The sequence below is a fragment of the Plectropomus leopardus genome, chromosome 19, assembly GCF_026936395.1.
Source record: "Plectropomus leopardus strain MGB_pleo_1.0 chromosome 19, ASM2693639v1, whole genome shotgun sequence".
Classification (NCBI taxonomy): domain Eukaryota; kingdom Metazoa; phylum Chordata; class Actinopteri; order Perciformes; family Serranidae; genus Plectropomus; species Plectropomus leopardus.
In genome coordinates this window covers 9,378,521-9,390,760 of record NC_142194.1, presented here as the reverse complement: position 1 = coordinate 9,390,760, position 12,240 = coordinate 9,378,521, and the positions used below count along the sequence as shown (strand labels likewise).

The 12,240-nt window shown below is 40.6% G+C and overlaps 1 protein-coding gene across 1 annotated transcript in view; it reads left to right on the top strand.

The window, feature by feature from the left end:
* The window catches only part of mta3 (metastasis associated 1 family, member 3), a 37,540-nt gene extending 25,696 nt beyond the window's left edge, over nt 1-11,844 (top strand). The window contains exons 14-19 of the mRNA XM_042507542.2: nt 1,345-1,567; nt 3,149-3,241; nt 3,363-3,524; nt 4,923-4,954; nt 5,045-5,163; nt 9,172-11,844. Coding sequence (XP_042363476.1) covers nt 1,345-1,567; nt 3,149-3,241; nt 3,363-3,524; nt 4,923-4,954; nt 5,045-5,163; nt 9,172-9,343 — 801 coding nt within the window. The 3' untranslated portion in view covers nt 9,344-11,844. The remainder of the gene's footprint in view (nt 1-1,344; nt 1,568-3,148; nt 3,242-3,362; nt 3,525-4,922; nt 4,955-5,044; nt 5,164-9,171) is intronic.
* The last annotated feature ends 396 nt before the right edge of the window (nt 11,845-12,240 follow it).

Below are 12,240 nucleotides of genomic sequence, written 5' to 3'. Positions count from 1 at the left end.
TAATGAAAAAAAGGTTTTGTTCCACAATGTACACTCAGCTGCCAGTTATCTAACGCAGCCCAATGCAACAGCCCTGCTGTAAATCCCACCGTCACAAAAGTTATATCCACTTTTTGTTTTAAGTGTTTTTAATAAGGCGCTGATTCAACTTTATGGTCATTTCGGAGGCTGTAATTACGCTCGTTGACATAAACAGGGTGGAGAAAATATTAGAATCACCTCTCAGGGCAACAACAGCACCAAAAAACTGCAGAGTCCAAAGTGATCAGATGAGTCAGCACCTCTCTAAACGTATATTAACCTCCAGAGAGGCAGGATTTATTGATTTATTTGGATTGATTAATTTCAGTTAGGTGTACTGTGTTACTTGCGTGCATATTTTCGTGTTCTGTTTTTTCATTATTTTTAATTTAAAAACTAAAATGTTGGCATTTTTTTGTAAGCAGGGTTCTTTTTGTGGTAATAACATTTCAACACCTTTTTAAGTAGTTTTTTTTAAACTGAATAAGGGAAATTTCATCGATCCAGTCGTCCATCGTTACAGTAAATGCAATCTGTCTCTGTGAGCTATGATTGAGGACGTGCTTACGATGTGCAACATATTTTCTCTATCAAGTTGTTGCGCTGGTGCACGTAGAGCTGAGAATTATGTGCATACCTCAAATTTGATGTCTACTGCCGTGCATGTGCATGTGCCAGGGTGCTGGTTTTGTTTTGAGGTTCAGGGGGTTTCATTTTGTTAAAATCAAAGTCCTCTGCTATTTTTGTGTTTTTACTGAAGGGGGCGATTGCTTATGTTCTAAATATGGAGAAGGATGTGTGTATGTTTATAATCCTTATTTTCAAAAAAATGACATTAGTGCATTGAAAAAGTACAATTTGACAATTCTAAATTCACCTAAGCATCTTTTCTGTGTTATGTTCTGTTAAAAATGAACCTTTCATATTGTGCATATCGGACAACATATAAGCCAATACCAAAATATATATTTATATGCATCGGTCTCTTAAATCAGCTGACTGATACATAGGTAGGGCTATAATGTACATGTGGTATTTGGAGCTGCAAGATTTGACTAAAAAGCAAAAAAATCAAAGTATAAAGTTGGGGGAAAAAATGTAAAAAAAAAACAACCTGAAATCTCTAATGCAAAATAACCGAAACTGTTCCAACGTTTGCAGACAGTGTTGTGTCCTTGTTGGAGCACTTTGCTCGTAGTCAGAAGCTTATTGAGGAATCAAAGACTCGAGTGCCTTTTTAGACTCCTTAAATGTTTTTTTATTTAGCTGTCATCAGTGAGACTGTATTCAGTGGCCTTTTCTGTGTCCCTCCTTCCCTCCCAGGAGCCTCGCTCGCGGGGTCACGCTCCTCGCCAGTCCAACCACATGGTGCCGATGCGAAACAGCGGCAGCCCCAAGTCCTCCATGAAGACCAAGCAGGCCTTTCTGCTGCAGGCCACCCGCCTCACCAAGCTGGCCCGGCACATGTGCCGTGACATCATCAGGCTGCGCCGTGCTGCGCGCCGGCCCTTTGTCCCCATTAACTGTGGGGCCATAAAGGCAGAGTGTAAGAGCTCTTTCAATTCCTCCTAACTTCTGCCACATGGACACACACACCTGCAGACACACACACATACACACACTCACACACAGTCACCGCCCTCCCTCACCCTGACTGCCCCACCATCAACCCCCCCATCTCTGCCCCCGTCTGTCTCTCTCTCTGTTTTTATTATTATTGTTATTATTATTATTTTGGTTTTTGTATTCTCCCACCCCCTGTTTCCAATAAAGACTGCCTGTCCTCATAACTATGAGTTTTGATCATCTTTTCATTCGTGTTTTTTTAATTTTTTTAATTCTTTTATCTGTTGTGGTTCTTAGTCACTGTGAACTGAACGCCATTGTTGGAATTAAACACAAAGATTTATTGGTTAAACAAGGCGATTCAACACACACACACACATAATAACTCGACATTGCTCCTGTCGTTAACGAGTAGACCGTAATCCTCATATTCTAGTCTGAGCCGTGCTGACGTTAGAAAAAATGTATTTTACTAAGAGAAGCTATATTTTGCACGGCGCCCCGATACAGGCGTGCCCACGAATGTTTATTGTAAATACCGAGCCTCAGCTTCAGTGTGTCCGCCATCACCATTTTGTTCCCCTTTTGCGTGCACATTTTCCCTCATGCTGTTTTATCGTGTGTGTTTCTGTGAGACGAAATGAATTGTGTTTGGGTTGATGATGAGCTTTAGATTTGGGCTGATACTAGAACGGAGCTGAAGTAAGGACCTTTTTTATTTATATAACTAGCTGCTCTTGACTTCTTTGCTGCATCTCCCACTAGATCAGGAGTCATCAACTGGACCAGTGTCCCTCTCCCATACCTTCCAGTCATGCAATATTCACATGAATCCATCATGTCGCCTTTCCTCGCTTGTAAATCCTGCACACAGGATTTTCCATTTCTCCCCCTCCTTCATTTTTTAACTGTTGCAATATTCTCATCTCATCTTCTACCTCTTTTTGCTCTTTTTTTGTTTCATCACTGTGTGAATGTGAGAGTAGACCTCCAATAAAGTCACACCTGAAAGCATCTCTTCTGAGTCTTTGTGCTTCATGTGTCCCGTGTTATCTGTCCATCAAATCCACCACACTCAGAGGACCCATAAAGACACACCTCCCCCCCTGTCCCCCTTCCAGCATGGAGTCAACCTTAAGTGCCTGCTGTCATAATACTGTCATATTTTAATGTATGTGTTTACAGGTTGTTTTTGTTTGTGTGTGCACGTAAGCATGTACTCACATCTGTATGTGCATGTGGGTAAAGATTTTTTTTTTTAGTGGAAATGCCGTCCCTGGAAGTAAGTCACCACATCTACACCTCAACTTGCACACTTTCATTGACTCCTGCATCATTCATTTTAAACATTAAAGGCTATTTTCATTTGCATAAAACATCCCAGCAAATGACAAACAGTTACACTGATTTTATACCTAAATTTACAAACTTATTGGTTTGTTTTTCCATGCATGATTCTGCAGAAATGTTTGCGTTATCTCAAGGGAGTAGAGGGACATTATACAGTCTGAGAAACACTTCAGTAGTTTGTAAAATGTGTGTGTATGTGTGTTTGGTTTAGACATGTTAAGGGTGTCGGAAGGGCAGGGGACTCGCCTACCCAAAACCAGAGCCGCCCAAAGGAGCACTCTCACCAGTGTTCTGCAGTTTCTAGGTAAATCAACACACAGTGAATGAGCACTAAAAACTGTCAAATCAAAGGAGTATAAATAGAAGTTATTCAGATGGTCTATAGGAGCCAGTTGATGCAGCTCCAGCTGTGGTGTCTCTTCCAGAGTCCCGTCCGGCTGCCCATGCACCTCGCTCCCACCGCACCGCCGGCCTGCAGACGCCTCCCCCTCGACGCCTCCTCTCCTCTCTCCCACACGGCCCCCACGGCATGCTGGGGAAACGCAGCTACCATCACCACAGCAGGGCTGAGCCAGACAGGCGCTCAGGTACTCACACAGTCACCTTTACTTTAAAAAAAACAGCTGAACTTATTCCACAAGTTATTTTTTATATAAGAGTGTTATCTGTTAACTTAAAGGGATAGTTATGATTTTTTAATGGTAAACAGTATATTAAAAACAGAGGATGTCAGTTGGCACGCCCCTAGTTTGGAGAAGCAGGCTGGAGTACTGACACAGAAGCGTAACAATGCACTGGTGTGGATGGGGGCCAGCAACAAGATGAATTTTAGCCACCTAAAAAAAGGCCCACCTCAATAAAATCAATATAAGTTTAAGTGCACACTACATTAAGAGTGTTTTTACCACTTTAACTTAATGTCCGACAGTGATTTCCAATGACAAAATTAAGCTATTACATTATTCTCTTCAAAAGCCAGACTCCATTGATAAAAACAGTGATTTAATGTTGCTGAACACACGAGCTGCTGGTCTACTGCTGCCGTCATCAGTTGCCATATTTGGGTTATTGTGCGATGCTGGCTTTTAAGAGTGTTAGTTTGGATTCAACAAAGTCACACAATATCACAAACTAACATACTGATAGAAGCAGCAGCAGACCAGAAGCTCCCGTGTTCAGCGAGCTAAAATGAATGTTTTTGTCACTGGAGTCTGGTGGTTTTAATGTGGGCATAGATGTCAAAACAGGCTGCCTGACTGAGTTAAAGTGCTGAAATTTTTTTTCCAAAATAGCATAGACTTAAACTGATATTTACTTTTTTGGTGGGACTTATTTTTAAATGGCTAAAACGCATTTTGTTGATGACCCCCATTCAAAGCAATACATTGCTTGACTTTTGTGTTGCACTCAAACCTGCTTCTCCAAACTGTGAGCATGCAGACTGGCATCTACTGTATAATACACTGAATATAGATACGTACCCCATACTTTAAAAATCTAAACTATCCCTTTAATGCTGCCTAGAAGCAAGAATGTTGTTTACATCTGCTAAACCCCCCAAAAATTGGAAAATGCGTCCCGTCCTGTTTTTAACTGAGTATGTTATGATGTGAGTGAGACTTGGGGACCAAACAGTTTTGCTATCCAATGTCCTTGTCATCCTTTTTGCTTGCTAAAATCAAATTAGTGGAAATAACACCCGGAGTTGATAACCTTTTCTGCCATTTCTTATCTAAACTAGCTCGTTGGAGAGAATGACAACTAATTCTAATGAAAACGAATCAGCAGATGGGGGTCATTTGGATAATTTGGATGATTCAACTTCAGTCTGACACTTTGTTTTTTATTGGTAACTTCACTATTTTTACTGAAATTGAAACACAGTCAGTTGCTGCACCACTAGGAAAAGCAATAAACCAATCAATACTATTCACAAGTGACAGATTCCCTCATGCACACGCTGCATCTTTCTCCTGTTTCTGCAGATAACCCAGGCACAACAGGTGGTCCCCTCCTGGTAGGTGTTTTATTCTCCTCTTTTAACAAATCATGTACAGCTGCATCGCTACGTTTTGTAATAAAATGACATTTAACTGTCTTTTTGCAGCATAACGGCCGCAGCAGCAGCAGTGGAAACACCCGAGGCGGAGTCATGATCCGTAAGAGACGCCCCAACTGGATCGATGCCCCCGATGACAGCTTCTTCCTTGTCACCCGGGAGACCAGGTAAGCAAAGGTGACACTTTTCCGACCTCTGATTGGCTGACTGTGTGTGTGATGGAAGAGCAAGTGATGCTGAGAGCTGACAGCATATTAGATGAATTGAGCTGTGAAGGGAAAGATGTTATTTTTTCATCCTGTGGTGACCTCACGGTGCACCCACATACACAAACACAAACTCAGTTTATTTATGCTTAAATTCAGCTGACACTTTGGGTTAACCTTTTGAGACCTGAGCAAAGTGCTTGACTTTTTTCAAAAACATTGAAAGGCAAGAAGGCAATGAGCTACAGTAGAAATACCCCCCCAACAACAACAACACAAAACAAGAGAAAAAAAAAGACCTGGAAAAAGCCCCTAAAAATTAGAATTTTGTAGCATAATTTTAAATATGTAAGTACAATTATAAATAGTTTGCACATTTCCAATACTTTTATTATTTTGGTGTATTGGCTTACATAACATTTTAGCATAGGTTGTACAGATCTTAGGGATATGAAGCATTTGAAAATAATCAGAGAAAATGCATCACATTAAGCAGATACCTAAGTCGGCACTGGTGGATCATTATTGCAGAGTTCAAAGGGTTAAATTAGATTGATTATCATCTCTATAAAAGACTGGAATTGATTAATTTTCCTTGTAAACAATGTAATGTAACAATGTAACTTGCTTAGTTCTGTGATTTAAAAAAACACTACAGATCCAAGTGTCTGGAAAACAAACAGCAGATTGTCTTTTTACACTCTGTACACATTTTCTTGTACTCATGATTAATAACATAAATATGCATCCATGTTTCACACAATCAGTTTCTATTTAATTTTCTCTCGCATACATAGACACACACTCTCTCGTGCACTCACACACACGTGCACGTAGTGAGTCAATGTTTGCATGTCTGTATGTGAGGGAAAAGGATGTTCTTCCATTAGGCCTGTGTCTAAATGAGACATGGCACCCGGCCCTCCGATCACCGCGCTAAAATTAGAGCAGCTAACTGGTGCAGATGGACCAGCGCGGAGCCAGGCAGCGCTGGTCCCTGAGAGGAAATATCATTACCACATTAACCATGGCTGCACTCCTATGGATCACTCACTTACCACTAATATCAACATGTGTGTTAGTGTGAGAGAGACGTCGTCCTGAATGCTGTCCCCTTTATTATATTACACTGTGTGTCTCTCTCCTCGCAGAGGCAGTTAATGCTTTTTGGAATAAAGGACATTAATAGATCCGCTCTGAAAGGCTGCTTCTAATGAGAGATGATCGGAAGTTTCATTTTCTCCCCCCCTTTTTGTCTCTTTCTCCCACTTTTTCTCTCCCTCAGTGTGATGAAGAGGGCAGTGTCAGAGAGCAGAGAGGAGGAGCGGGAGTGAGCTCCCGCTAATTCAGGGAGGCGAGAGAGAAAAACCAAACTTTAAAAGCAACATTTAAGCGATATTTTTGAAATGTTATGTTAAAAAAAAAATAGAGGCTTTTTCAATAAATTCAGAGACACCTCACAGAAGTAAAAAAAAAATAAAATCATAAAATAGAATACAAAACATACACAATATTACAATTCATATAACTTTGTTTTTTCCTCTTTCCAACCCCATTAATCATTTAAGTGGTACTTTGGAGGGGCCTGATCCCTATGTTGAGAACCACTGAAATAAACTAAGTGCATTTAAAATAGTTACTGCAATCAGTGCATCAATGCATTTATATTAATAATATAGTCACGTCATTTTTCTCTGCAGAATTTTGATACTTAAAGTACATTTAGTTGATAAAACTTCTCAAGCTTTAGTTTAGTATGATTGTGAATGCATGATTTTGACTTGTAATGGAGTATTTTTACACTGTAGTATCTGTTTTTTTTTAGCTAAAGTTAAGATTCTGTGTACTTTTCCCTCATTTGTGCCTATGATAAGATGTAGAAAAGTTCAATTTTGTCTGAAAAATAAAAGAACAAAGCAACATAAATGGGAAATATTAGAAGACAGAAATGTAAAATGAGACAGATTGATGTGTTTGCGCATGGATTTACATGTTTGCTTTCCTCCTCCTCCCAACGGCCAGCTGAACAGACAAACAGCCGAGCTTTAGATAATGTGCCACCAGAGCTAAATCTGCTCTCCTCTGATTTACACTCAGCCTAACTCTATGTTACATGTCGTGCTGCATAATAACAAGTCCCAGGCTTCACTGTAGATGCACAACTATGGCAATCCCAGGCTTATTTACTATACTTGGATGCACAAATACATAACGTGTGCAGCCTTCTTGAGTGTGCTCGTTACATCAACGGCAGGGATCTGTGGGGAACTGATGTTTTTTCCTGTTCCCAACACAAGAAAAACATTCTCAGTGCTGCTCAGAGAGAAAGAGGAAGAAAAGACGAGGGCTGAGCTGCGCATTCAATCTGAAAGTGTTTTTCTTGACCGCCTGAAGGGAACCATGAATCACCTATACGTTGTGGTTATGCATCTCGCATTTGTCTGCAAATGAATTCCATTAGTGCTGTGTCCGCCACTTGCGAGTGTGCCCCTTGGCCTTGTAGTTTTGTGCTGCTGGTTGCTAAGGGCTGTTAAAAGAGTCTTCCTGTCACAGCACAAAGCCCGCTGCAGTCTGGAAATCACCAGCCAGCTCCTTTGAAAATCCTGCAGACGTACATCCCTTTTACCCTGTAACAGAGACGTATTAGTCATTCTGCTCCCATAAATGTTGCACTTTGAATCCTCCCGAAATGAGAAAAAAGCGATGGTTTGTAATTACTTTTTCAGCAGATTGAAATCGAAACTTGCTGCCCTTTAACTGAACTTATCTGCTTTTTTTTGGATTCTTCATTTTATGCCTTGAATGCATCAGTTATTGCTGGCGAAGCTTTACACTTAACACCTCTTGTAAAGCTGCTTGTTAACCAAAACACATAGGAGACAAAAATCAAAGGTTGAATAACATTTTCACAACCAAACAATTATGTGATTAATTACCCAGGTCCTGTAGCAATGCATCGTTATCAAACTGCTGGTAAACCATTAGAATACATGACAAATAATCCCTCTCATGAAGCCCAAAGCCAAATTCATCATTGTTTCCATGTGCTGGCAGCCTTTTTCCTGCAGGCTGTTCTGGAAGCATTAAACCTGTGGTCAGCTACGTATAAATAATGTATTCAGATGAACATTATCCGCAGGCTTAGCTGCTGTAACTCACGGGAACATAAAGATGCAGTCCTGGCCTCTAACTGCTGGATTTTTTTTTAAAGGGGCCGTTCAAATAAACCCAAATAAAAATACATATATTTCCTCTTACCTGTTGTGCTGTTTGTCAGTCGAGATTGTTTTAGAGTGAGTTGCCGAATGTTGGAGATGTCGGCCGAAGAGATGTCTGCTGTCTTCTCTCCAATACAATCCAATCGCAAGCACACAGTTAAAGTCCAAAAAAAAGAGAATTTTTAGAAATACGGTTATTTGCTTTCTTGCAGATAATTAGATCAAAAGATCAATGACATTTTCTTATATTTCTAAAAAATATGAAGCCACAGCCTGCAGCTTGTTAGCTTAGCACAAAGACTGGAAACAGGTGTAAAAGCTAGCCTGTCTCTGTTGAAAGGTGACAAAAAAAACTCAAAAGCATCTGAGTGATTAACACTGACTGACAAATTAGTCTCATCACAACGTCTATTTAGTAAGATTTCAGGGAGATTTATTCGCTCACAGTCTTCATCAGCAGATGGAGTTGTGCGGTTAAATTGTAGATTCAAATTTCCATTTTTTTCTCAGCACTTAGTGGACTTATTAATCCGTGTTGGCTAAAAAAATGTTGATTAAAACTTAATTCGTGACCTTGGAAACAGTAATTTGGCAAACTGGTGAGAATATTTTGTCTGTCACTCTTCTGATGCCACAACTTCTGTTTCCAAATTCAACACTGCGCTTTCAATCTGGAGTTTTTACTAATATTAGTTTGGTTTCAGTGTATCTTCTTCTGCACTTATGTCCTGTCTCGTCTCCACCCCTCCAGGAGGGCCAGACGGATGCTGTCTCGCTCCCAGCTGAGGCACGCTTGTCGGCAGCCGTGCGAGCAGATCACCCTGCGCAGGGTCACCCAGGGCCCGCCGCAGGGGCTCGTCCTCGCCCCTCCGCACCCTCACCCCAGCCTGAGGATGCGAGGCCCCATCGTCATCCACGACTGACCGGACACCGTACCCTCAGACACCCCTGCTGCATACACACTAACAAATTCTCACCTCCTATAAAGGAGCACTTCACCCACAAAACGATCAGTTGCATATCACTTGCTCACCACGTGTCACCTTGAATTTGTGAAGAAAATGTCACATGCACCTGCAGCGAACGACAACTAAAAAAACTGAGCCGTTTTTTAATAAATAGAAGTGATAGGGAGCCCGATTTAACAGTCTTCTTTAAAAACTCACACAACTCGTGAAGTATAATCCAAGTCTCATTTATCCAGTTTTATGCTCGGTATTTCCCAAACAAATGCATTTTAAGCAAAAATGTCACTATTTAAACTGGACTGAAAGTGAAACTAATCGATGCTCTCTTCAGAGCCAGACTCCAATGACAAAAACAGTCATTTTACTTTTTTTTTTTTACATTTTTTTACACTGAGATGCGGGTCTACAGCTGCCTCGATCACTTTGTTTGTGTGATTGTGTGACTTTGGTGTTTTAAAGGGTTAGTTTAGATTCACCAAAGTCACATAATCACACAAACAAACTAACCAATTAATGAAATGGTGAACCAGCAACTCTGGTGTTCAGTGAGGTAAAATTACTGTTTTTGTAAATGGAGTCTGACTTTGGAGGGAACATAGAAAAGTTTCACTTTAAAAACTGAGGTTTATGTAAAACTAAGTGTTTGGGAAGTACTGAGCATGTGACTGTATAAATGAAACTCTGTAAAATGTGCTTTTATATGTGGACCCTTGTTACTTCAATACAGTTTTTTCTGTTCTTGATTCTTTATTCATGGCAGAAACATGTGAAAAAGTTTTCCACATGAATTCAAGGTAACGTGGTGTCAGTAACTGATATATAAATAATCAATTTGTAGGTGAAGGATTCCCTTAAAGTCCCTAATTCCTTAACAAGCCGTTATAATCCCGAACATTTAAAGAAGCTGTTTGGCAACAGAAGGATGTCATGAGCCGTGATGCAATAGAAAATACACCCGACCTGACTGCAAGTGCTGCTTGTCTTAAATCCTGGGAATGTGTTTGTGTGTGTAAATAATGTATTTGGGTGCATGTGAGTGTGCAATTGAGAGTGTGCGTGTGTGTGTGTGTGTGTGCGTGTGTGATCATGCCAGCGCACTAAAGAGGGCGAGGCGGCATGTGCTGTTCTTAGTTTTTATGGATGGAGGACGTAACGACAGAATTTTGTGTGACTTTGTTGTGTTGATGGTGAATCTTTGTGGAGTTTTATCAGTTTGTATAAAGTTTTTTTTGGGAGCAGAATGGGGTGGGGGCATGTATGGTGCCCCTGAAGGTCTAAACACAACAACATTTCAGAAAACACTTAAACGTTTCCCAAAATAACTTCAACATTTCCCAAAAAAAACAACATTTCCCAAAACCAACTACATTTCCTGAAACACAACTACGTTCCAAAAACACATATTCAACATATCCAAAAATGCTACATTTTCAAAAACATGATTTCTCAAAACACTACAACATAGTTTAAAACACGTCAACAAACGAAATTTCCCAAAACACTAAAACATTTTACAAAACAAAACATTTGGTGAGACTCAAACGAGTGTTTTGAGAAATGATAAAGTGTTTTGGGACATGTAGTGTTTTCTGAAATGTTGTGTTTTGACCCTCAAGGCCACCGTAGGCATGGGTGTTAGGGTGGGGGTGGGAATGGGAGGGACTGTTGGGACAAAGGTTCTTTTAACGTAAGAAAGAGGCAAATGTCCAACGCTGACATTAAAAAGAAAATGCACTATACGAAGACTGAACCAGCGGCCTTTTTTAAAAAAAGAAAACGGCTGCTTTAAATTGTTTTACCTGCAGTTTTCCACGCTCTTCTTGGCGTTTAAATCAATGACGCTGGAGCTGAAGAACGATGGAGACATTACACTTAAAAGCTGTCATGCTCTGAAAACAGAAAAAGGCAAAGAAATAGAGAGCCAGCTTACATCAAACAGCAAAAGCCTCCCTCATGAACCAGTGTATAATATCTTGTATATCTCATTACAGCACTGTAAATCTACTCATCCTATTTCTATGGCCGACTGTACCTACCTAGCCCTAACATGGGTACTAAAGCACTTCCTTTGCAACAGAAAAGGGCATGGATCTGTCATATTCTCCTTAAGGCTGTGATGTAGCGGCAACATTTTGAGGCAAAAAAAGACGAGTAACTTTGCTAATTGTTCTTTAAAGCAAACCGTCGAGTTTATCCAGTTTTCAGACCTCTCTCTCTCTTTTTCTCCCTTGGCGTCACAGGGAGTTGCCTCAAAAAGTTCACCCATCCAGCCTTCAGGTGTGTTTATTCATAAGTTTTAAAAACTGGCATCGCCGCCGCATGTCTTTGAGGTGTGAGCCTCCGCTGATGATTTCTTCTCTTTCATTCAGAATGTTTATGTTAGTGTTTCCTGTATGTCATGTGTTGAATTATGAATATGCTGAAAACAATAATAATAAAAAAGAAAAAAACCACAACACAGCGCCGGATTATGGTGTCCAGTCTCACTGAGTCATTTGGTGGTGTTATATCCGGACAGTCTGCCCTGTCTCCCAGCCACCTACTCCGTCTCTCTGCCCGTCTCTGTTCTGCTCTGAGTGTAATGGATGGGGCCTGATACACACTGCAGCCTGTGTGAGGACGTCGTAAAATACCCCCACAAAATATGGAAATTTGACACAGTGATGAGGAATGAGGAGTGCTCTGTGGATATAAATCATGCTTATGGAGGCTTACAGCATGCCTCAAGGTACTTCACTGTATGTGTGAGTGTGTATGTGCACGTATGTGTGTGTGTGTGTGTACAGCCCCTCTATGTTCACAGAGATTTTTTTGTATACTGCTGCATTAATTTTTCTGCTCACATCAATTTC